This window comes from Bombina bombina, chromosome 6 (assembly GCF_027579735.1).
Source record: "Bombina bombina isolate aBomBom1 chromosome 6, aBomBom1.pri, whole genome shotgun sequence".
In the NCBI taxonomy this organism is placed as follows: domain Eukaryota; kingdom Metazoa; phylum Chordata; class Amphibia; order Anura; family Bombinatoridae; genus Bombina; species Bombina bombina.
The window spans coordinates 835,695,864-835,722,194 of NC_069504.1; the positions used below are offsets into that span (position 1 = coordinate 835,695,864).

The following is a 26,331-nucleotide window of genomic DNA, read 5'->3' on the forward strand; positions in this document are numbered from 1 at the left end:
CACAAAACACCATTTTTTTCTTTCATGATTCAGATAGAGCATGCAGTTTTAAGTAACGTTCTAATTTACTCCTATTATAATTTTTTCTTCGTTCTCTTGCTATGATTATTTGAAAAAGCAGAAATGTAAGCATAAGAGCCAGCAAATTTTTGGGTAGCGCCTGCTGATTGGTGGTTACATTTAAATACATTACATAAAGATAGCCAGAGAACTAAGAAAAATGTATAATAGGAGTAAATTAGAACATTGCTTGAAATATCCCGCTCTTTCTGAATCATGAAAGAAGAAAAAAAAAATTGGGGTTTGTGTCCCTTTAAAGAGACAGTCTACTCTAAAAATGTTATTGTTTAAAAAGATAGATAACCCCTTTATTTACCCATTCTCCAGTTTTGCATAACCAACATGGTATATTAATATAAGTTTTACCTCTGTGATTACCTTGTATCTAAGCCTTTTCTGACAGCCCCTTGATCAGATAAAAAAGCATGTGATAAGAGCAGAGGCGTAACTAGAAACCACAGGGCCCAGGTGCAAGAATCTAAGAAGGGCCCCCCACCCCCCTTACTCCCCCCCCTCCCCCAAAAAAGGTGAATTTAATACATATCTTTTTTTTCACATTTAACACAGAAAAAAAAATGTGAATCAGATTACGTCTGCAAAAGGAGGTACCCTGTGACCACAGTCTGTGAGATGGTCTGACCCCCTATTACTGTATATAGTGACACTGTTTAACCCACCAGTATAGTGAGTTAGGGACACAGTCTGTAATCTGCTGGTGAAACAGTTAATGCAGATTGATCCCTGGTTTATAAACTCTACATTTATAAAATATAAAAAAATAATTACTTTAATGTCCTTTTATTAGTATAGTATGCCAAGAATTTTCACTTCCATGTCCCTTTAATGAATGCAGCTGCTCTATTGGCTAACATAAAATTCCAGCAGATCCTTACCAGTCCCTATGTCCATAACTGATCTGATGGGGTTAACAAGATCTGTTCTAAAATAATGTTACTAGACTACTGTATTTGTACATAGTGTACCAATAGTGTGTGCAACCTCTCTGTGTGCTCTGCATAGTTTGGTACAAGAAGACTGATGTCATTTTACTACACAGCACTAAGCTGCTCCTAATGGAAACTGTCAGGATCTGCAGTAAAAAAAAAAAAAAAACAGCCTGAAACGGACTATAAAGCTAATCACAACAATAATAGAAACCTAAGGCTGGTTATTTGCAAGGGGCAGGTCTTACACAACAACCACCTTTTCAAAGTCCTAACAAAGCAGCAACCAATTTCTTCACAGTCGTTTGATAATAATATGCTTGATCTTTTTATTCATATGAATCATCAAGTGCCAGTTTTGTAATGAACTTTGGGATCCACCTACAGTAACTAACTCCAGTACCGGTAGGCTGTTCCATACAACTATACCATTTCTCGTCTAGTTTTAGAAACTCCTTTTATTCCCAGCTACTGTCTGTCCTGTATAGCGAGACGGAAATTTGTCACCATATAAAACAGACGATTGGTCTGTAAAGCCAAATGAGTATTTACTGTAATAAACCCAGTCAAGTTATGCCACGGCTTTACTAATGACATAATAATGTTTTCTAAGGAGTCTTAGGGGTTACAGCACAGACAGAACCACTGCTTTTGCTCTGATGATAAATGACCGTTTGCTTATTACCTACTTAGTCAGTTAAAGCAGGAATCGGCACAGAATTAGTTTGCTGCAAACACTTGGCTACCAGAAGGGTTTATCTGTGGGCTCAGCGGCTGGCAGCCAATTAGTTAATACTCACATTAATATCAGCTGTGCTGCGTGGTTATAGGGTCGCATCGTCGCAATGACCGAGTAGATAGCAGCTCCTATGTTTAGCAATGCAATGTCTGTGCACTGGCTTACCTATTCCTAAGTTCCATTCACTGTCTGTCTGTCTCACTAGGCTTTAACTGCGGCAGCGTAATTGGCTGCGTTCACGCAGACAGCTCCTGCCTCCTTCTTTCCCGCTCAGGAGCAAATGTTTCAGACCGTTGCCATGGTAACCCGCGGCAACGCTCTGATTTAAAAATGTTAGTGCTCAGCCCCAGCAGCCGCTAAAGAACAATTCTAAAAACAAAACAAGTCTGTTAAAAAAAAAATAAAGTCTGTTGAAAAAAAAAGTTTGTTGAAGAAAAAAAAGTTTGTTGTGCTGAAGCTGGGGCCCCCCTGAGGGTTGGACCTGCCGGGTCCGGTCGCAGTCGCGAATTCTGCACCACCGGTAGTTCCGTCCCTGGATAAGAGGCTGTCTGTAGTGTCTTAGTAACAAGCAGAAATTTAGAAGTTTAAAGGTTATAAAGTATATTAATATAACATTGTTGGTTGTGCAAAATCTTTTTAAATAATAAAAATTCTGGTGTAGACTGTCCCTTTAAGCAAAAGCTATACTTTTAGCAACTCACATATATGACATTTATTTTTCCAGAACTCATATTAAAAAAAAAAATAAAAAAAAATTAAGCAACCAATGAGAGTTTCAGAGAATACAGAATAATCTGAGCAAAGGCATCTTTAGATCTTAGGACCTCCTTGAAAAAACGCTTACAAACAGGGTGGGGATCAGACTTATTTAACCCACAAGAGGTTAGATTCGCCTTGCATAGACCACAAAACCTAAATTACATGAGTTATAAAATACATAAAGCTAATTACATTGGCTTTTCAATAAAGTTATGTACAAGAGTAAAGAATGTAACAATTTTATTTTCAGTCCACATACAGACTATGTAAATCAAATAAAAGATTATCAACTGTGAATGGCATACAGTATATATAAATTTTGATTTACACACACAGGGCGGTAAATACACATACAGATAGAATATATATATATATATATATATATATATATATATATATATATATATATATATATATATATACATACATATACATATATACACACACACACACACACATATTTATATACATACATTATATATACACACAGATACATTATATAAATGTATTTCTTCTAAATTTTAAATGTGCTATATGATCTAATGTACTGTATTGTATTCATTGATTTAAAAAAAAGTTGCCTTTCATTTATTAAAATGTGTCATATCTACAAACATATACACACACACATATTTCATGCGCATCACTGCTTGTGTGCACAGGATGCACCGTAATCAAAATTGAAATGTGCATTTCAATGGTGAATTATTTTTCAAATAAATTTAAATTCACCAAAACAGATTCTAGGAGTTCACATATACTATGCATACCCTGTACACCAGCAAATACAAAGTGTGCTCAGAAAGGTAGCAGTAGCTTATATGGGGTAAATTAGCTTATCACTAATATGATAAATGCCACAGCCTTTTCTTTGAGCTGTTACAGCTTTGATGAATGTGCATGGTGCATGAGTAGCAGATGTGCACATGTGCTTGAAACTGTTATAACTTTAACTAGATTAATTTCTAATAATAGAAATATATTGGAAAAAGGCACTCATGCGCATATCAATATATACCATTATGTCCCTTTAAATCTTTTTGGAGGAAACAAATTTGGGATGTAATGTCTCTTTTTTAGACTGTTGTATCCAGGACTTACGTTGCTTTCTGTCAATAAATCAGTGTGCTAGATATGCTTATTTGTAAAATTACACAAATGAAACCATTTTACAGGTCACAGAGACAGAGGTCATAAAAAGACTGGAGACCGAAGTCATAAAAAAACTTAAAGGGACATCAAACTGTTGGGCACAACTACGATAACATGGTTCTTACTCACTATGTTACCATGCTATTGTTTCTCCTCTGTCTGTAGCTTTCTTCAAAGCCGTTACCCTTCTTTTAACCCCTTACTGGTGTCGGTTGGTCAAGCTCCAATTTTTTATATACTAGGAGCTACCATCTTGGACATTAGGTATTTTTGCACTGTGACAGAAGAGCTGTGCATTCACAGATTAGTGACATTACTGTATTTTTGACAACTTTACTGTGCCATTTGGTATAGCCTGCATGATAGCGTTGGATATTTACTTTTATGCAGCAGGCGGATTGCTCTATATTATTTATGTGGACCCTTTTTTGTATATGTTGTGTAACTTCTAAACTGTGTATTAAAACACACTCTCTAGTGGGCATGAGATGATTCAGCTGTGAAAAAGACACACCGATATCAACGATCTGTGAATAGTTCACAGCTCTTGCCACAGAATACGTGAACTCCAATTTGGTAGAGCCAAGCATGAGAATGAGCTGCCTCATAACATGGACCTGTAAAAGGTTAAATAAGAGAACAGCGCTGAAGTTGTGTTCAGCAGCTTAATGTCCTTTAAGAGGAAGTCAAAGCAAGGAGGAATGAGACCCATAAGCCGGTGAAAAGTTACTACAAGTAAATAGACGATTAGGAAAAATGAGGCCAGTCAGGAAGAGAAAATGAGAAACAATCAGAGTGAGAGTAAAATATAGACGCCCCTGCTCTACCTTTGAGCAAATCTAGCTTGCATGTTTCTAAGTAAATGGCTTGAAAACATCCAGTCACTTATTGCTGGGTGATACGTAATCTACAATATCGCTACATGGACTGAACTCCAAATTACAGCAGATCAATGCTACAGAGAAAGAACAAAAGAGATAGTAAGAATATTGAAAAGCCAAACAGTGGTATTTGTATATAGACATATGAAGAATAACCCAAAGAGTTAGAAGCCAGGAGTAAAATTGTAGGAGCCAATGGCTCCCTGGCTCCTGGGTTTGTCGAGCCCTGATATAAATAATATCTAAAAAGAAATAATAAACATGAACATTTGGCTTTTATATTTTTAAAATCTATTTGTACATTTGTATTTATTTAAAAACTAAAAGATGTCAATTAAAATGGGCATGTTCCTGAAATGTATATAAAAAAGAACTAGTTTGTAAACAGATGTGTAGACGACTTCATAATATGCGTAGTTACTATGAAGTGTACTATCTAGCAAGTATCTTCCAAAACTGCTCTAGAAGGGAAAGTTTACCTAGAATTAAAAAATAATGACCTCCTAAGCATATTTCCCAAATACAAAATGTCAACTTCCACAAACAAGAGGTGAAGTAAAAATACACAGATAATGAGAAAGAAAAAAGATAAAGATAGATAATCAGAGAGAGGAAAGAAAGAGTGAAATAAACATGGAGAGATTGAGAGATGACAGATATAGAGAAAGACAAAGGCAACAATATCTTAGAAGTCTCGTCAGTGCCGCAAGATACCTCAATACATTTGAGAAAGGCAAATTTTAGCTTGAGAGCCAATTATCTCACTATACGGGGTTCTGGATTTGAAGGATTGACACCTATATGTCAAAATTATCATAAAAAAACAAAGCTTTTGTGGATTTTTTTCTCCACTGAGAAAATGAGGGAAAGAAAGAGGGAGACAAAAAAAAGAAGAAAAAATAAATACATATATAGAGACAGAAAAGAACAGATAAAAGAAGGAAAAGCAGAGAGAAAGAGAAAAGAAGGAACGACTTGCACATCCCAAAGAAATAATTGTTCTTGGCCCAGACACAGTAAGAAGACGATAAACCTTGTACAGAAGGGATAAAAAATAAATAAACAGGGTAAAATTCTAAGACATATATAAATGGATTAAATTAACCCACAGTCCTGAGACGACATGGTTTGTAGCCACATATCCTTTCTTTACCTGCGGATGCTGGAGCTGACAAAGTTACAGGCACAAACTCATCAAGTAGGTCAGCCGCTGGATTAGAGAGAAGTGAGTAGTCGAGGAGAGAATCTTCCCCAGTGAGGGAGTCTGATGAGATTTTATCCATTAATGCAGCATTAAGGAGATGGAAAAGGTTAGTATAAAGGAGCAGGAGAAACAACGGTTACACTCATGGCTGACTTCCTCAGAAGAGCAGTGAGTGGAATTAATGGTTAACACAAAACACTACATGATTTGAAATGGATTGAATTAAGCAAAAACATGCTAACATTAAAAAAACATATAAACCTATTGAAAACCCTACCAAATTGTTAAAAATATATTGTTTTTATTTTTTAAGTTGTGCAGGGAGCAGTCTTCCCCTTTTCCCCTGTCTGATGATCCCTGTGTTTTCTTTATTAATTATGCCCCTATAAAGCCCTGAGGAATTTGTTAGCGTGTTACAAATAGCTAAAACACAGCAACAATTATAACTTTTTTTTTATAAACTATTGACACCATCTATCCTGAGATATTTTTTTTTCTTAACTATAATACTGTACTAACTGCTGCCTATCAGAAGTTTTACCTCCGTAACAACCAAATCAAACATGGCACCCTAGCCTTCATATTACGAGGTCACATGATAACAGGATATGTAAATTAAGCTTGGAGATAACAAATGCTGTAAAATATATATCGGTACAAAAACATCACATATTTGTATGGGACATAAAAAAATAATAAAACTGCATTCAATGGGGTTATGGGTAAAAGGGGTTGAGCACATAGGGTTCAATTCTAATGCTTTAGAAGATTTTAGCTAATGATTTTTCAAAACAATTCCCCATTAAAGGGAGTATCTTGAAAATTGTTATGGTTTAAAGAGATAGATAATCCCTTTACACTGTTATATTAATATACTTTTTAGCTCTGCGATTACCTGTATTTAGAGATGGGATTCGGAAAATTAAAATTTTAACACATTCGTTTGTTCGTTTAGAATTTCGTATGTTTGCACAACATTCTAACATTCGTTTAATGTAATAGTATTTCTACTGCTTTCTTTAAATGTTATATTCGATTCAAATTTTTCTAATAATTCGATTCGAATTATGCAATATTGAAATTCAAAAATTTTTAATCTATATATTTGTAAAAGTATTTCTTATTTCTCTTTAAATGTAATATTTGATATATGCAATATTCAAAATAGAAACATTCAAATTTATATATTTGTATCTGAGATGTATCAATTTACTAAATTCCCTACCACATGAACTATTGAACTTCTGAATAGTATTTGTTAAATCAAATGTTACATTCGAAATTTCGAATGTCGATATTTATTGTTATTATGAACATTCGAAAACCGGAAATTACATTAGATTACTGCATTTTAATAGATTTTCATTCTTATCAACATTCGATATGTCCAAAACGAATGTTCACAAGACTATTCGTTTTACCAAACAAATTACACTTTCAGCACATACGCCCATGCCTACCAGTATATAAGCCTCTGCTTAGATGCTCTGAGACTGCACCTTATCTTAGTGCTTTTTACAAACATGTATTTTAGCCAATTAGTGCTGGTTCCTACTTAAAAGAACATGAAACCCACATTTTTTTCATTCACGATTTAGAAAGAGCATGCAATTTTAAACAACTTGCTAATTTACTTCTATGATCTATTTTGCTTCATTCTCGTGATGTTCTTTGCTGAAAAGCATATCTAGATAGGCACTGTAGCTGCTGATTGGTGGTTGCACATAGATGCCTCATGTGATTGGCTCTCCCATGCACATTGCTATTTCTTCAACAAAGGATATCTACAGAATGAAGCCAATCAGATAGAAGAAGTAAATTGGAATGTTGTTTAAAATTGTATTCTCTACCTGAATCATGAAAGAAAAAATTGGGTTTAGTGTCCCTTTAACTCCACATGAGTGAGCACATTATCTATATGGTACACATGAACTAGCACTGTCTGGTAGTAAAAAGCTAATAAAAAGCACTGAGATAAGAGGTGGCCTGCAGGTGCTTAGAAACAGGCAGAGGTTTAGAGGTTATAGAGCAAAATATAACAAAGTTGTTTATGTAAAGCTGGGGAATAGGTATTATAGGCTTTTTAAAAAATAAAAACCTCAAGTAGACTGTCCCTTTAAAGATATAGAAAGGTCAAAACTGAAATGCGCATGAATGCATTTCAATTTTAAAAATAAGCATTTTTGCATTTTAATTCCTTTTAAAAAAAAATTCTAGTAAAAGTTATTACTGTTTCAGCCTGATATTCACATATGCTAAGTGTGACTAGAGGCTCCGTATTCAAACACTGCTCAGTTTGCAGGTGGGTATTTTGTTAGTGAATACATCATTTGTTTTATATGAGCTACTATTGACTCTTTGACAAGGTGTGGGGTTTGCTGGTGCACGAATCACTCATAGATTATGTGCATATGCCGCTAAAAAAAACAGAAATAACTTTTACTAGAAGCATTTCTGCTAATAGAAGTATATTCCAAACAATGCTTTTATTTAAAATGTAAATGCACCGTTCAATTTCTACCTATTCATTTAAAGCAGACATCCTCAAACTTGGCCCTTCTGCGGTTTTGGAACTACATTTCCCATGAAGCTCAGCCAGCATATCAGATGGCTGAGCATCATGGGAAATGTACTTCCAAAACCTCTGGAGGGCCAGGTTGGAGGATGTCTGCTTTAAAGGGACATTAAACACTAAATAAATGCTAGTTACAGTGATGCAGTCAATGAAAAGATTAATCTGAGAACAACATGTAGATGTATTTTTTAAAGTTTCATTAGTTGTTCAAATACTTACAAAATAAGTGTAATGTTTTAGTGTTTATAAAACAATGGGAGGTGCCATGTTGTAACTTAGGTTTCAATCTCTGCTGTGGCCAATTAGGGACAGTAATAAATAGGTCACTATTGTGTGCGGCCAATGGCTGTGTGGAATTTAACAGTGTTCTGCACTTCCATTTCAAATAGGAACTGAAAAGCACGATTGTCAGAATGAAATTACAGGAAAAGGGGACAAAATAAATAAATTATATTGCAGACTTTTTTTATAGATACGATTTATCATTTCATATTACCATCTCAAAGTGTTTAATGTCCCTTTAAAGTCTATAGGGACTTTTGTAGACAAAATCGGTTGGTAAGATTTTCTAAAGGATTGTGATAGATCCCATAGTTGCCTCTCAATGTGCTTCTACTTAGCAGCTGAACAGAATTAGATGGCGGCTACACATTTATGCTAACCTGGACGAGCTTAGCGTTCATGTTCAGCTCGGGAACAGTAGTGCATTTCTGGAGCCGACAAACATATAGAGGTTGAGCAAAATAATTTTAAAAAGTTTAGCCGATTATCTTTTTACTAAATACACTATTAAAAAGAATTACTAAACCCAAAATGTTACTTTCATGATTCAGATAGAGCATGCAATTTTAAGCAATTTTCTAATGTACTCCTATTATCAATGTTTCCTCCTTCTCTTGCTATCTTTATTTGAAAAACCAGAGATCTAATCTAAGGAGCCGGCCCATTTTTGGTTCAGCATACTGGATAGCACTTGCTGATTAATGGGTACATTTAGCCACCAATAAGAAAGCGCAACCCAGGTGTTGAACCAAAAATGGACCGGCTCCTAAGCTTACAGTCTTGCTTTTCAAATAAAGATAGCAAGAGAATGAAGAAAATTTGATAATAGGATTAAATTAGAATGTTGCTTAAAATTGCATGCTCTGTCTGAACCATGAAAGAAAAAAGTTTGGGTTTAGTGTCCCTTTAAAGTCTAAGGGATTATTATAGATAAATAATTTTTTTAAGTGCAAGTTCTGTCCCTTTTAATAACGGACTACTTCATATACATTTAAGACAAAATACTAAGGGAAAAACAAAAAAAAAAACTGTTTTTTGGAAGCTGGGATAGGGATTCCCAGAGCATTATCAAGACCAACCTGTGCGGTTTGAAGCAATGGAGTCTGCCTGGGATGAGAGACGCTGAGGCATGGGAGGCTCTAGGCCAGGAATCAGACTCTCCACCACCAGATCAGATTTCCCTTAAGCCAAGAAAACATGATGCATCAGGAAACGAGAAAAAGTTGCAGGTTGAAAAAGAAAAAAGAAAAATAAGACCGACTTACAGAGGGAAGGGTTAAAAATGTGTGGGAAAGAAAATCATTCAGATTGGTGCTATTATTTTAAGGTACCGCTTGATTATTTTTTTTTAATACTAATTTGTTTAAATATTATTAATCAAAATAAAGATATACTAAAGTTCTTATGTATAGTAAGTAAGCATGGACTCATCAATATCTAATTTACAGACTCAGATAAACACAGATACAAGATCTCCCCTAAATTCCTGTGTTTATATATATATATATTCATCAGCTCAAATTGGCTGCTTGAAATATTTCTTCTATAAGATAGAAAGTACAGAAAGATTTTACAGACACAAATAATGTTCAGTCTCAAGAAGACAGGGGTCAGATAAAATGTATTCAACATTGTGCCAGATCGGCCTTACATGGGACAATCCCGGCTTAGATAGAAAAGAACATACAGATATTGAGATAGAAAGCACACAAAAAAATCCAATTTAGTTTTCTTTTTACAAATTATAACTTTATTCTTGGTATTCTTAGTATTAGGGAATACTGAGGTAGGCTTAGGAGTGTGCATGTGTTGAGCAGCATACGTAGCAATGTTATGAAAGCAACCAGTAGAGGGGAACTAAAGCTGCAGCAGGCAGCCGTGAGTGATATCAGGGAACATAAAAGCAGCTCTACTTTAACTTATTACTACTGCATCCAATGTGTGGAATTCTATCTAAAGAGGGCTTGGGTTCAAATAGTGTTCTTTAATAAAGGCACATCATACTTATATGCTACATCTCTTAAAACTGATGCAGCATAGATGTAAAAATCTCACTAGAGTAATCCAGAGCTACTCTTTTTACTGACATTTGCTTTGGGGGGGGGGGGGGGGGGGGGAACAACAGTCAATCAACCTAAGTGCTGAGTTCACACTTTGCTTTACTGCAATCTCATGGGATTTCCTTGAAATCTTTCAAGATTTAATAGTAAACTTCCTTCAACTGAGAAGGGAAATTACGTGACTCTGCTGCACATGCCAGATGTGGCTGAAGTTGCTGCACTCTAAAGTTCCCTCTACAGGCTGCTTGTAGATCATTGCTACTAACACTACTGCCATATAATGCTTAACACTCATAGACACTCCTAAGCCTACCTCAGTATGCCTTCACAGAAACGGACCAAGTTTTAAACAAGGAGATGAAGCTGAAGTGGTGAAATTTGATAACAGAAATTTAAACTAGTTTATAACAGAACAAGAAAAAATTGTAGTTTGGTTAGCACCAGAAGAACTTAATAATTATGGCAAAACAAAGCAATGATATATATATAAATAAAAGAGGTCTTTAAATTGAAACGTAATACATATAACATACTGCTAGCCATAGCCTCATAAATGGTCCTTGCTAAACCATCCTAAAAAAGTGCCACATTTTATTATTTTGTTAATGTGACATAATGCGATTTTTTATAGGCATAGCATAAGTCAGTTATTTAGCATAGCACTGTATAAATGTATAATTACAGATAGATATAAATGAAGTCCTGCACTGATCAAGCAATTGCTTTGTAGTTTGCTGCTGAGTCAGTGTTCTGACTCAAAGGTGCATCCCACAATCTCAGAAGACAATCAACAATTTTTAGAGGTAAATTACAGGAAAAAGTAAGTAAAATAAATTATTAAAGAACATTGCAAGTTTTGTGCTACACAATTTAAAGGCAGATTCCAGTTTTAGATAAATGTCCATTTTAAGTAGAAGCACCACATAATACAAATGAATATTTCTAAACTGGCCCCAAACAATATATCTACCCTACTTAAAAATGCTATTTCCTCACCTGTCAAAGCAGTTTAAAAATAAAACGTGAAAAGCGAATATTTAGAAAACGTGGCAAAAGACGACTAATCATTAAAGGTGCATGAAAACCAACATTTTTCTTTCCTGAAACAGAACATACCATTTTAACCCTTCGAGTGCTAAGCACTTTCCCACCTGGGTGCTAATATTTTCTACGTTTTTTAAAAAAAAAAATTTAATTTTTGAAAAAAAATATTTTATAACTTTTTTTTTTCTTTTTTCATACCCCCAAGACTTACACTGTTGGAAAGGAAAGGTTAGGTGATTACCTTTCCAACAGTGGGTCTTGGGGGTCTGTAGCTGCTTAGATACAGGCTTCTAAGCAGCATGCCCCCTCCTCCTATACTTAACATTGTTAAGTATAAATAAAGTTGCGCAGTGACGTCATCACGTCATTGCGAGTGACGTCATCGTGCATCACGTGAAGCCCCGGCGATGCCTGTCACTCTACATTCACGATCTCCGGGGTAGGAGCGATTAGGAGCCCCCAGATCTCCCTCAAGGTGGGAGAGTGCTCATGACGGCTCTGAGCCGTCATTAGCACCAGAGTGAGAAACTCTGTGACGGCTCAGAGCCGTCATTAGCACTCAAAGGGTCAAACAACTTTCCGATTTACTTCTATTATCAAATTTGCTTAACTCTCTTGGTATCCCTTGTTGAAAGAGCCGCAAAACATTACTGGGAGCTACCTGAACACATGGGCTGAGCCACCATTCAGTAGCAAGCTCCAAATAGTGCATTGGTTCTCCAGTGACTACATTGGTATGCTTTTCAACAAAGGATAGCAAAAGAATGAACACATTAGATTAAATAAGTCAATTTAAAAATTTGCTTAAAATTGCATGATCTATTTAAATCATAAATGAAAAGAAAATTTTGGAGTTCAACATCCCTTTAAGCAAAATAGAACTAAAATATAACATGTTGCAATCAGCTGCCTATGTTTATGTCATAAACCACACTGCTGCTTTACACAACTGCAACAATACAGCAGCAAAGGTGTTAATATAAAGGGACATTTCACTGATGTTTGGATTCTAATTATTGTTTTTAATTCTATATATATATTTAAATCATGATATATTTTGAATTTTCATTTAGACGCTAACATTTCCTGTATGATCAGTGGAATTTTCCCAAGCGCAACAAAAACAATGTTTACCATTCACAGTCTCGTTGTGGCTTCCAAAAGGATCGGCCAGTTGTACAAGGTGAGGAAGCAGGAGTTGGGGTTCTGGAGATTTGAGGCCCTCGATCAATTTCTCTGAATAAAGCAGGAGGAAAAGTCAGGGAAAAAAAAAAAAGCAGAAAAAATAAAAAGGACATTGCATGAAAGGTCAGCAAAGCTTAGGAGAGAGCAGAGAAGGAATCGGAGAGCATGCTTAGATAGGCCCCGGAAGAGTCATATTAAAGGGACACGAAATCCAATATGTTTCTTTCATGATTCAGATAGAGAATACAAATTTAATTTTTTTCCCCAATTTACTTCTATTATCAAATTTGCTTTGTTCTCTTGTACTACTTTGTTGAAGAGATGTCTAGATAGGTAATGTGCACATGTCTGGAGAACTACATGACAGGAAATAGTGCTGCCATCTAGTGCTTTTGCTAATGTATAACACTGTTGCAAAACTGCTGCCATATATAGTGCTGCAGACACGTGCACACTTCTGAACTTACCTTCCTGTTTTTAAACAAAAGATAACCAGACAAAGAATAAAATACGATAATAGAAATATATTGGAAAGTTGTTTAAAACTGTACGTTCTATCTGAATCATAAAAGAAAAAAAAATGGGATTTATGCCCCTTTAAGGGGACATTTCAGTTTAAAATAAAATTCTCTATTTTGATAGATATTTTTATTTTAAACAAATGCCCTTTTTTCACCATCTGTTCAACCCCTGCAAAGGGGTTAAAACAAACTATTGCCCTACCGAACAATCCTCTACCGGTCATGAGAAGAACTTGACTTGTAATTTAACCATAAATATCCACCAATCACAGGTATTCTGCTTAGGTACACAACACTACTTTAACTATGTGTTTAAACCCTATGAGTAGTTAAACACCTAGTAAAAAAGAACATTTGTATAAAAATAAAATGTTCTAAGGAAATGGAGAATGTTATTTTTACATTAGAATGCTGTTTTTGTTGCTATCCAACCCAATTGTATAAGAACACTTAGATTTATACACAATCATTTTATCTGATAATAAAGCTTGGAAGCTTCTCCTATAATTTAGTTAAAATGAAAATGCCTGTTTAGGTTAGTGGTCCAAAGTATATAGGAAATCAAATAAAGAATGTAATCAGAACTTGTAACAAAAAAGTACAGCTTCTATATTATTTTGATAGTTTGCAGTGCATGTGGCCACCACTGTAGAGTTTTAGCAGGTTACCTTAAAGGAATAGTCTAGTCAAAACTAAACTTATGATTCAGATAAAGCATGCAATTTTAAACAACTTTCTAATTTACTCCTATTATCAATTTTCTTTGTTCTCTTGTTATATTTATTTGAAAAAGCAGAAATGTAAACATAGGAGCCAGCTAATTTTTGGTTCAGCACCTGGGTATCGCTTTCTGATTGGTGTCTAAATGTAACCACCAATCAGCAAGTGCTGAACCAAAAATGGGCAGGCTACTAAGCTTGCAGTCAAATAAAGATAGCAAGAGAACGAAGAAAAATTAATAATAAGAGGAAATTAGAAAGTTGCTTAAAATTGCATGCTTTATCTGAATCATGAAAGTTTAATTTTGACAAGACTATTCCTTTATCCAGGATTATTTAGACTATGGGTAAAGAGTATAGGGTAACAAGATGCTTTTGAGCTGATACATTTCCTTCCTCCTCATTTGAATGTTGATCATAGCAAAGTCTATGGGAATCAACAGTTGCATTTGACATTTCACTAAGCAAAATAGAGACATGTAACATTCCAATGTAGAAACATAATGGACAACATTCAATCTACAACTCAAATATAAAAATGGATACTTTTACATCCATTATAGCAAATAAAACAATATCCTATAGGTACAAACTACTCATTTAGGAAAACACAGTCATTTGACATTAGAGAGACAGTAAAGTCAAAACTAAAATGTCATACTCTATCCAGTTATTTAAAACAACTTTCCAATTTACTTATATTATCAATTTTTGTATAGCTCTCTTGGTATCCTTTGTTAAAGAGTAATACTAGGTGAGCGCAGGAATGTGCACGTGTCTTCAGCCATCTGGTAGCTGTGTTTGCATCATGCAAATACTGCTTCTACAGACTGCTGAAGACAGGTGCACGCTCCTATCAGCCTACCTAGGTTTACCCTTCAACAAAGGATGCCAAGTGAACAAAGCAAATTTGATAATAAAGTACATTTTAAAGTTGTTTAAAATTGCATTCTCTATCAGATACGTGAATATTTCATTTTGACTTTATTGTCCTTTCAAAATAACTAAAGACCATAAGTGCTCGTCGGATAAAAAGGTCGATCACAAGCCTTTACAAAAATCCCCTAGACTTTAATGGTGATTTTCTGTCAAAAAATAATTTGATAATTTTTTCCAAAGGATTGAGATCAACCCAAACGTGTGAACTTATGTCAAACGTCTCATTTAAACTCTAAGAGTGTGATGGACTTGTTTTAATGCTGACTAAGTAAAGGGCTGCTTCAGATAGTCGGTCTCTGGGTATGAATGCAGAGTCTTCATCTATCAGGACATCATTTTATTTGCTGGGATTATGATTGTAAGGAAAGCGTTCACTGCTAAGTCTCATGAGACTGCATTGTTGTGATCAGAAGTCAGCTGGAGAGATCCAAGTAGGGAAAAGACGGCTAATCACGTACTTTACATTCACTCCTAGTTATAGCCTAGCTGCCAGGTAAGTGGTTCAGCCGTGCACATTGTTTTTTCTCTTCAATTCCCTTCCCCATTTCTATCCAGGCCCATGATTCCATCATACAAGTAATTCAGACAGAAAAGCAGCAGTAAGAGTTGCTGAGGAGAAGTGTCAGCAGTGTGCACTTCCAATTCTCACAATTGTGTTACATTACAGAAAAAACAGGCAAAAAATTAATAACAGTATATTGCAAAGTTTTTTTGCTACACTTTGTATTACATTCTCAGTTTTTCATGTCCCTTTAATTCCCCTCACATACAAAAAAAAAAACACTTTAAACTAGACATCCTCAAACTTGGCCCTCCAGAGGTTTCGGAACTACATTTCTCATGATGCTCAGCCAGATGATATGCTGGCTAAGCCTCATGGGAAATGTAGTTCCAAAACCTCTGGAGGGCCAAGTTTGACGATGTATGCTTTAGACCAATGTTTTTCAAGCACAAATTAGATTACCTCTAAAATGGCAGATTGAAGGATCATATTGCTTTAGATAACTGCTAACTTAAATGATAATTATGTTGTTGGTATGGAATTCCATTTTTAACTAAATAATCAGGATCAGTATTACTTAGGGATGTAGTAATTACCTTTATTCAGATGCACATATCCTGTAGCCAATAGGCTTACATTTTATGAAGTAAACTCCATTTTCTACGAATGTGTACACATGCACATCAATGCAGAAAGGGTTACATAAAGGGACATGAAACCCAAAATTTTTCTTTCATGATTCAGATAAAGAATACAATTTAAAAAAAGTTTCCAATTCACTTCTACTATCAAATTAGATCTTATATTATTCTTTGTTGAAGAGATATCTACAAAGGTGGCGGGCAATGTCTTTAGCACTACATGGCAGGAAATAGTGCTGCCATCTAGTACTCTTGCTAATATATAACATTGTTGCAAAACTGCTGCAGGCATGTGCACAACCTCCTGCTTTTCAACAAAAGGATAACAAGAAAACAAAGAAAATTTGATAATGGAAGTAAATTAGAAAGTTGTTTAAAATTGTATGTTCTATCCGAATCATGAAAGAAAATGCTTGGGTTTTCTGTCCCTTTAACAACAACATACACTTATTTTCAATGGGGAGGGTGTATGGTTATTCAAGTGTAGAGTTATATTCCTGGATGTGCTATGAAAGAACCTATGTAAATCTATGTACCACTGCAACCAACCGTCAGTCAAGTGGCCAGTAAGAAAATATCAGTTTCTTAAAGCATTAGACATCTGGGAAGGAATATTAAAAAGGAACTTAAACGTTTATACATCACCAAATCCTGAAAGTAATATGGTATTTAAAGGGGCATGAAAGTCAAAATTAAAAAAAACTTTCAAGACTCGGATAGTGCATACCATTTTAAATAACTTTGCACAACAACTACTTTGTTCTCTTGGTGTCCTGTGTTGAAAAGTACACCTAGGTATGCTTAAGTGCATCAATGCACCAATGAGAGCTAGCAGCTGATTAACGGCTGCAAATATGAATCTTGTCATTGGTTCACCAGATGTACTCAGCTTCCCGATAAAATATATATATATAATATATATATATATATATATATATATATATATATATATATATATATATATATATATATATATATATATATATATATATATAATCGGGAAGCTGAGTATATCTGGTGACACACACATACATACATACACACAATATTGGAGAAAAGCATGCACTCACTGGAATTGTGAAAAAGTGCTTTTATTGGCACATCAAAAATAGGTAACGTTTTGGGGATCAATCACCCCCTTCATCAGACCACTTGGTCTGATGAAGGGGTGATTGATCCCCAAAACGTTACCTATTTTTGATGTGCCAATAAAAGTAGTTTTTCACAAATCCAATGAGTGCATGCTTTTCTCCAATTTTATATTTATATCTGCTTGCACCCTGGTAGATGCTGTTTGAGTGGGAGTGCGCTCTTTTTTGCATTATATATATATATATATATATATATATAATCTGTGTGTGTGTGTGTATGTATATATATAAAAATAAATAAGTATATACTGTATGTAATGCAAAGTTTTTTTTTGTTTTTTTTTTTAATTGTATGTCCTGTCTAAATCATGAAATAAAAATAACAGAATTTATGTTTACCTGATAAATTTCTTTCTCCAACGGTGTGTCCGGTCCACGGCGTCATCCTTACTTGTGGGATATTCTCTTCCCCAACAGGAAATGGCAAAGAGCCCAGCAAAGCTGGTCACATGATCCCTCCTAGGCTCCGCCTACCCCAGTCATTCGACCGACGTTAAGGAGGAATAATAGCATAGGAGAAACCATATGGTACCGTGGTGACTGTAGTTAAAGAAAATAAATTATCAGACCTGATTAAAAAACCAGGGCGGGCCGTGGACCGGACACACCGTTGGAGAAAGAAATTTATCAGGTAAACATAAATTCTGTTTTCTCCAACATAGGTGTGTCCGGTCCACGGCGTCATCCTTACTTGTGGGAACCAATACCAAAGCTTTAGGACACGGATGAAGGGAGGGAGCAAATCAGGTCACCTAAATGGAAGGCACCACGGCTTGCAAAACCTTTCTCCCAAAAATAGCCTCAGAAGAAGCAAAAGTATCAAACTTGTAAAATTTGGTAAAAGTGTGCAGTGAAGACCAAGTCGCTGCCCTACATATCTGATCAACAGAAGCCTCGTTCTTGAAGGCCCATGTGGAAGCCACAGCCCTAGTGGAATGAGCCGTGATTCTTTCGGGAGGCTGCCGTCCGGCAGTCTCGTAAGCCAATCTGATGATGCTTTTAATCCAAAAAGAGAGAGAGGTAGAAGTTGCTTTTTGACCTCTCCTTTTACCTGAATAAACAACAAACAGGGAAGATGTTTGTCTAAAATCCTTTGTAGCATCTAAATAGAATTTTAGAGCGCGAACAACATCCAAATTGTGCAACAAGCGTTCCTTCTTTGAAACTGGTTTCGGACACAGAGAAGGTACGATAATCTCCTGGTTAATGTTTTTGTTAGAAACAACTTTTGGAAGAAAACCAGGTTTAGTACGTAAAACCACCTTATCTGCATGGAACACCAGATAAGGAGGAGAACACTGCAGAGCAGATAATTCTGAAACTCTCCGAGCAGAAGAAATTGCAACTAAAAACAAAACTTTCCAAGATAATAACTTAATATCAACGGAATGTAAGGGTTCAAACGGAACCCCCTGAAGAACTGAAAGAACTAAATTGAGACTCCAAGGAGGAGTCAAAGGTTTGTAAACAGGCTTGATTCTAACTAGAGCCTGAACAAAGGCTTGAACATCTGGCACAGCTGCCAGTTTTTTGTGAAGTAACACCGACAAGGCAGAAATCTGTCCCTTCAGGGAACTTGCCGATAATCCTTTTTCCAATCCTTCTTGAAGGAAGGATAGAATCCTAGGAATCTTAACCTTGTCCCAAGGGAATCCTTTAGATTCACACCAACAGATATATTTTTTCCAAATTTTGTGGTAAATCTTTCTAGTTACAGGCTTTCTGGCCTGAACAAGAGTATCGATAACAGAATCTGAGAAACCTCGCTTCGATAAAATCAAGCGTTCAATCTCCAAGCAGTCAGCTGGAGTGAAACCAGATTCGGATGTTCGAACGGACCCTGAACAAGAAGGTCTCGTCTCAAAGGTAGCTTCCAAGGTGGAGCCGATGACATATTCACCAGATCTGCATACCAAGTCCTGCGTGGCCACGCAGGAGCTATCAAAATCACCGACGCCCTCTCCTGATTGATCCTGGCTACCAGCCTGGGGATGAGAGGAAACGGCGGGAACACATAAGCTAGTTTGAAGGTCCAAGGTGCTACTAGTGCATCCACTAGAGCCGCCTTGGGATCCCTGGATCTGGACCCGTAGCAAGGAACTTTGAAGTTCTGACGAGAGGCCATCAGATCCATGTCTGGAATGCCCCAAAGTTGAGTGACTTGGGCAAAGATTTCCGGATGGAGTTCCCACTCCCCCGGATGCAATGTCTGACGACTCAGAAAATCCGCTTCCCAATTTTCCACTCCCGGGATGTGGATAGCAGACAGGTGGCAGGAGTGAGACTCCGCCCATAGAATGATCTTGGTCACTTCTTCCATCGCTAGGGAACTCCTTGTTCCCCCCTGATGGTTGATGTACGCAACAGTCGTCATGTTGTCTGATTGAAACCGTATGAACTTGGTCCTCGCTAGCTGAGGCCAAGCCTTGAGAGCATTGAATATCGCTCTCAGTTCCAGAATATTTATCGGTAGAAGAGATTCTTCCCGAGACCAAAGACCCTGAGCTTTCAGGGATCCCCAGACCGCGCCCCAGCCCATCAGACTGGCGTCGGTCGTGACAATGACCCACTCTGGTCTGTGGAATGTCATCCCTCGTGACAGGTTGTCCAGGGACAGCCACCAACGGAGTGAGTCTCTGGTCCTCTGATTTACTTGTATCTTTGGAGACAAGTCTGTATAGTCCCCATTCCACTGACTGAGCATGCACAGTTGTAACGGTCTTAGATGAATGCGCGCAAAAGGAACTATGTCCATTGCCGCTACCATCAACCCGATCACTTCCATGCACTGAGCTACGGAAGGAAGAGGAACGGAATGAAGTATTCGACAAGAGTCCAGGAGCTTTGTCTTTCTGGCCTCTGTTAGAAAAATCCTCATTTCTGAGGAGTCTATAATTGTTCCCAAGAAGGGAACCCTTGTTGACGGGGATAGAGAACTCTTTTCCACGTTCACTTTCCAGCCGTGCGATCTGAGAAAGGCCAGGACGATGTCCGTGTGAGCCTTTGCTCGAGGGAGGGACGACGCTTGAATCAGAATGTCGTCCAGGTAAGGTACTACTGCAATGCCCCTTGGTCTTAGCACAGCTAGAAGGGACCCTAGTACCTTTGTGAAAATCCTTGGAGCAGTGGCTAATCCGAAAGGAAGCGCCACGAACTGGTAATGTTTGTCCAGGAATGCAAACCTTAGGAACCGATGATGTTCCTTGTGGATAGGAATATGTAGATACGCATCCTTTAAATCCACCGTGGTCATGAATTGACCTTCCTGGATGGAAGGAAGGATAGTTCGAATGGTTTCCATCTTGAAAGATGGGACCTTGAGAAATTTGTTTAAGATCTTGAGATCTAGGATTGGTCTGAATGTTCCCTCTTTTTTGGGAACTATAAACAGATTGGAGTAGAACCCCATCCCTTGTTCTCTCAATGGAACAGGATGAATCACTCCCATTTTTAACAGGTCTTCTACACAAAGTAAGAACGCCTGTCTTTTTATGTGGTCTGAAGACAACTGAGACCTGTGGAACCTTCCCCTTGGGGGAAGTCCCTTGAATTCCAGAAGATAACCCTGGGAGACTATTTCTAGCGCCCAAGGATCCAGAACATCTCTTGCCCAAGCCTGAGCGAAGAGAGAGAGTCTGCCCCCCACGAGATCCGGTCCCGGATCGGGGGCCGATATTTCATGCTGTCTTGGTAGCAGTGGCAGGTTTCTTTGCCTGTTTTCCCTTGTTCCAGCCTTGCATTGGTCTCCAAGCTGGCTTGGCCTGAGAAGTATTACCTTCTTGCTTAGAGGACGTAGCACCTTGGGCTGGTCCGTTTTTACGAAAGGGACGAAAATTAGGTCTATTTTTTGCCTTGAAAGGCCGATCCTGAGGAAGGGCATGGCCCTTACCCCCAGTGATATCAGAGATAATCTCTTTCAAGTCAGGACCAAACAGCGTTTTCCCCTTGAAAGGAATGTCTAGTAGCTTGTTCTTGGAAGACGCATCAGCCGACCAAGATTTCAACCAAAGCGCTCTGCGCGCCACAATAGCAAACCCAGAATTCTTAGCCGCTAACTTAGCCAATTGCAAAGAGGCGTCTAGAGTGAAAGAATTAGCCAATTTGAGAGCATTGACTCTGTCCATAATCTCCTCATAAGGAGGCGAGTCACTATCGAGCACCTTAATCAGTTCATCAAACCAGAAATATGCGGCTGTAGTGACAGGGACAATGCATGAAATGGGTTGTAGAAGGTAACCCTGCTGAACAAACATCTTTTTAAGCAAACCTTCTAATTTTTTATCCATAGGATCTTTGAAAGCACAACTATCCTCTATGGGAATAGTGGTGCGTTTGTTTAAAGTAGAAACCGCTCCCTCGACCTTGGGGACTGACTGCCATAAGTCCTTTCTGGGGTCGACCATAGGAAACAATTTTTTAAATATGGGGGGAGGGACGAAAGGAATACCGGGCCTTTCCCATTCTTTATTAACAATGTCCGCCACCCGCTTGGGTATAGGAAAAGCTTCTGGGAGCCCCGGCACCTCTAGGAACTTGTCCATTTTACATAGTTTCTCTGGGATGACCAAATTTTCACAATCATCCAGAGTGGATAATACCTCCTTAAGCAAAATGCGGAGATGTTCCAATTTAAATTTAAAAGTAATCACATCAGATTCAGCCTGCTGAGAAATATTCCCTGAATCAGTAATTTCTCCCTCAGACAAAACCTCCCTGGCCCCCTCAGATTGGGTTAGGGGCCCTTCAGAGATATTAATATCAGCGTCGTCATGCTCTTCAGTAACTAAAACAGAGCATCCACGCTTACGCTGACAAGGGTTCATTTTGGCTAAAATGTTTTTGACAGAATTATCCATTACAGCCGTTAATTGTTGCATAGTAAGGAGAATTGGCGCGCTAGATGTACTAGGGGCCTCCTGAGTGGGCAAGACTCGTGTAGACGAAGGAGGGAATGATGCAGTACCATGCTTACTCCCCTCACTTGAGGAATCATCTTGGGCATCATTGTCATTATCACATAAATCACATTTATTTAAATGAATAGGAATTCTGGCTTCCCCACATTCAGAACACAGTCTATCTGGTAGTTCAGACATGTTAAACAGGCATAAACTTGATAAGAAAGTACAAAAAACGTTTTGAAATAAAACCGTTACTGTCACTTTAAATTTTAAACTGAACACACTTTATTACTGCAATTGCGAAAAAACATGAAGGAATTGTTCAAAATTCACCAAACTTTCACCACAGTGTCTTAAAGCCTTGAAAATATTGCACACCAAATTTGGAAGCTTTAACCCTTAAAATAACGGAACCGGAGCCGTTTTAAGCTTTAACCCCTTTACAGTCCCTGGTATCTGCTTTGCTGAGACCCAACCAAACCCAAGGGGAATACGATACCAAATGATGCCTTCAGAAGTCTTTTATAAGTATCAGAGCTCCTCTCACATGCGACTGCATGCCATGCCTCTCAAAAACAAGTGCGCAACACCGGCGCGAAAATGAGACTCTGCCTATGCTTTGGGAAAGCCCCTAAAGAATAAGGTGTCTAAAACAGTGCCTGCCGATATTATTATATCAAAATACCCAGAATAAATGATTCCTCAAGGCTAAATAAGTGTTAATATCAATCGATTTAGCCCAAAAAATGTCTACAGTCTAAATAAGCCCTTGTGAAGCCCTTATTTACAATCGTAATAAACATGGCTTACCGGATCCCATAGGGAAAATGACAGCTTCCAGCATTACATCGTCTTGTTAGAATGTGTCATACCTCAAGCAGCAAGGACTGCAAACTGTTCCCCCAACTGAAGTTAATGCTCTCAACAGTCCTGTGTGGAACAGCCATGGATTTTAGTTACGGTTGCTAAAATCATTTTCCTCATACAAACAGAATTCTTCATCTCTTTTCTGTTTCTGAGTAAATAGTACGTACCAGCACTATTTGAAAATAACAAACTCTTGATTGAATAATGAAAAACTACAGTTAAACACTAAAAAACTCTAAGCCATCTCCGTGGAGATGTTGCCTGTACAACGGCAAAGAGAATGACTGGGGTAGGCGGAGCCTAGGAGGGATCATGTGACCAGCTTTGCTGGGCTCTTTGCCATTTCCTGTTGGGGAAGAGAATATCCCACAAGTAAGGATGACGCCGTGGACCGGACACACCTATGTTGGAGAAATTGTATTTTATGTCCCTTAAAGCACTGAAGAAGCTGTTGTCTCCTGTGTTTTCCATTGCCCTCATAACGTACACTCCCAGTATGCTAGCATTGGCTCTAGATTGGTTTAGATCTTTCCAAAAGAGCAGCACCAAATTATTACATAGGGCAAATATAATTTTAAATTGCTCTTCATATGGGTTATCAAGTTGATCCATACACACAACACCTTTCATTCAAAAGAGAAGAATCACCTTGTTTTACATGTGAAGTTTCATGACCCTCTAGATATCACTTAAAGTGATGGTAAACTCTCCCCTTTTTAAAATCAGATCTGGAATGTAAGCGCTATTTTAGATGGAGTTTAATTCATTAGCTGTAATGAAGATGCAGTATAACATGCTTTTTAATATAGATATGAAATTCAAATACTGCATGCTCCTCCGCCCACTTCAAAAGTAAAATTTTCTGTGAGCTAACAGATTGAATTGTTGTCCAATCAGCGCTCTCCCCATATGGCACTTTTGTTGTAGCTAGAGCATTGATTGGAGAATAATTCAATCATTTAGCTGACAGGAAAATTGACTTTTGAAGTGGGTGGTGTAACGTGGGGTATTTGAATTTCATATCTATATTAATAACTAAGTTATAGCGCATCTTCATTGCACATGATGAATAAAAAATAGCGCTTACATTCCAGATCTTATTTTGAAAAGGGGAGAGTTTACCATCACTTTAATACAGTGATGGATTATATCCTAACACATTGGAACTACAGATAATTTTATTTAAGAAAAGCCTTAAAAAGGCTGCATATAAATGTATGGCCATTAAACTCACAATTAACACTATTTCCTTAAAATGTCCAGTGGCACAGGGCTAGATTTAGGGTTACAGGGTACGCAGTATCTTTTTTTCAGAAGGCCACCATGTTTGTTCAGCTACTAGTAGCCTTCAAAGCACACATTCTTAGTTATACTTTTTCCTGGGGGCCCAGAAAACTAGTGCAGAGCGTTGCATGCCACCAGGGTTAGCCATTCCTGACTTATTATACCATAATTGTATAAAGAAAGGTGGAGAGTGCTGAGACAGTCACTCTTTCTTGGTCAAATATTGATCTACACAGCCATGAGCCCTCTCAAATGAAAAAGAAGAGAGTACTCTTGAGAATAATGGCTAACCGAACTCATTGCATTTTACACTGTTAATTAAGAATTTAATAAATTAGACAAGCTTTAAAGGGACATAATACTCATATGCTAAATCACTTGAAACTGATGCAGTATAACTGTAAAAAGCTGACAGGAAAATATCACCTGAGCATTTCTATGTAAAAAAGGAAGATATTTTACCTCACAATCTCCTCAGCTCAGCAGAGTAAGTTCTGTGTAAAAAGTTATACTCAGCTGCTCCCAGCTGCAGGTAAAAATAAAAAAAAAAATGAAGAAATGAACAGCTGCCAATCAGCATCAGCAGTGCTGAGGTCATGAACTCTTACTGTGATCTCATGAGATTTGACTTAACTCTCATGAGATTTCATAATAAGCTTCCTTTACCTGATTGGTGAAATAATATGAGAGTTCACGAGGCTCATCCTTTCAGCTGTCCCAGGACAGACACACTAAAATGCTGCTTAGAAATCCTTTACAATGGGAGGTGGCTACTGAGGAACTTTTGAGGTAAAATATCTTTCTTTTTTACATAGAGATGTTCAGGAGATATTTTCTAGTCAGCATTTTACAGCTATACTGAATCACTTTCAAGTGTTTAAACATTTGGGTATTATGGCCCTTTAAGGAAAAAAAACAAGTGTTAATAAACTGTCCTCTCTCTCTACTAGGGATAAACCAACAGATACTTGAGGCCTTGTAGTCACAGGACCATTTAGATGTTATTATACAAAATCATATATATTTATTATTACCAAGGTTTGGCAGTTAAAATAAAAAATACAATTCTAGTCCACTCTGATGTTAATGACAAAACATATTACGTTGGATTTGTAGCTTTTGAGGCTTTGCTGGGCAGCAGCAAATTTAAGAAGCAGAAACTGTTTCTTTCCCTTCTCTGCCACCAAAGAAGTAGTGAGATACATCCAGACAAGTGGTTTTTTTCTGCAGGTGATATTTTCTTGTCATCAATGTATGGTTATGCTGCATCACTTTCAAGTGATTTAGCATATGGGTATTATGTACTTTTAAACACCCTTAACTCAAATTTATTTAAGACCCCCCCCCCCCCACCAAATCTACATGTTTAAATCAAAATCTTTCATATTTTCATTTAGATAATGGCAAATTTAGCTGTATTAAATAAAACTATTTTAGGTTTTAAATGTGGACTAGCCATGTTGCAAACAAATAAACAAAATATAAAAAATAAATAAATCACAGAACACAAATTTGGAATGCCAAAGAGGGTCTGTTTAAAATAGAAAACTGCATATGCATAATTAAAAAAATAAAAATAAAAAAAACATACACACCTTTAAAGTCAAAATTAAACTTTTGTGATTTAGAAAAAAACATGCAATTTTAAACAACTTTGCAATTTACCAAGGTAGGCTCAATATCAGCAATACGCTACTGGGAGTTAGCTGCTGATTGGAAGATGCACATATATGGCCCTTGTCATTGCCTCACCTGATGTGTTCAGCTAGCTCCCATTCCAATAGTGCATTGCTGCTCCTTCAACAAAAGGATACCAAGAGAATGAAGCGAACGTGATAATAGAAGTAAACTGGAAATGTAATTAAAAAGTGCATGCTCTATCTGAATCATGGAGGATACATTGGGGTTTTTAAACTCACTT

General features: G+C 37.1%; 1 protein-coding gene across 7 annotated transcripts in view; it reads right to left on the reverse strand.

The window, feature by feature from the left end:
* The window catches only part of AAK1 (AP2 associated kinase 1), a 305,240-nt gene that overhangs the window by 57,895 nt on the left and 221,014 nt on the right, over window positions 1–26,331 (reverse strand). For 2 of the 7 annotated variants that reach the window (XM_053718212.1, XM_053718213.1), the window contains 3 exons: window positions 12,835–12,936; window positions 9,676–9,777; window positions 5,689–5,799 (listed from right to left, as the gene is read on the reverse strand). The exons of 2 other annotated variants lie outside the window; for them this stretch is intronic. In XM_053718212.1, coding sequence (XP_053574187.1) covers window positions 5,689–5,799; window positions 9,676–9,777; window positions 12,835–12,936 — 315 coding nt within the window. The remainder of the gene's footprint in view (window positions 1–5,688; window positions 5,800–9,675; window positions 9,778–12,834; window positions 12,937–26,331) is intronic. 3 more of the 7 variants (XM_053718214.1, XM_053718216.1, XM_053718215.1) reach the window with 3 other exon arrangements.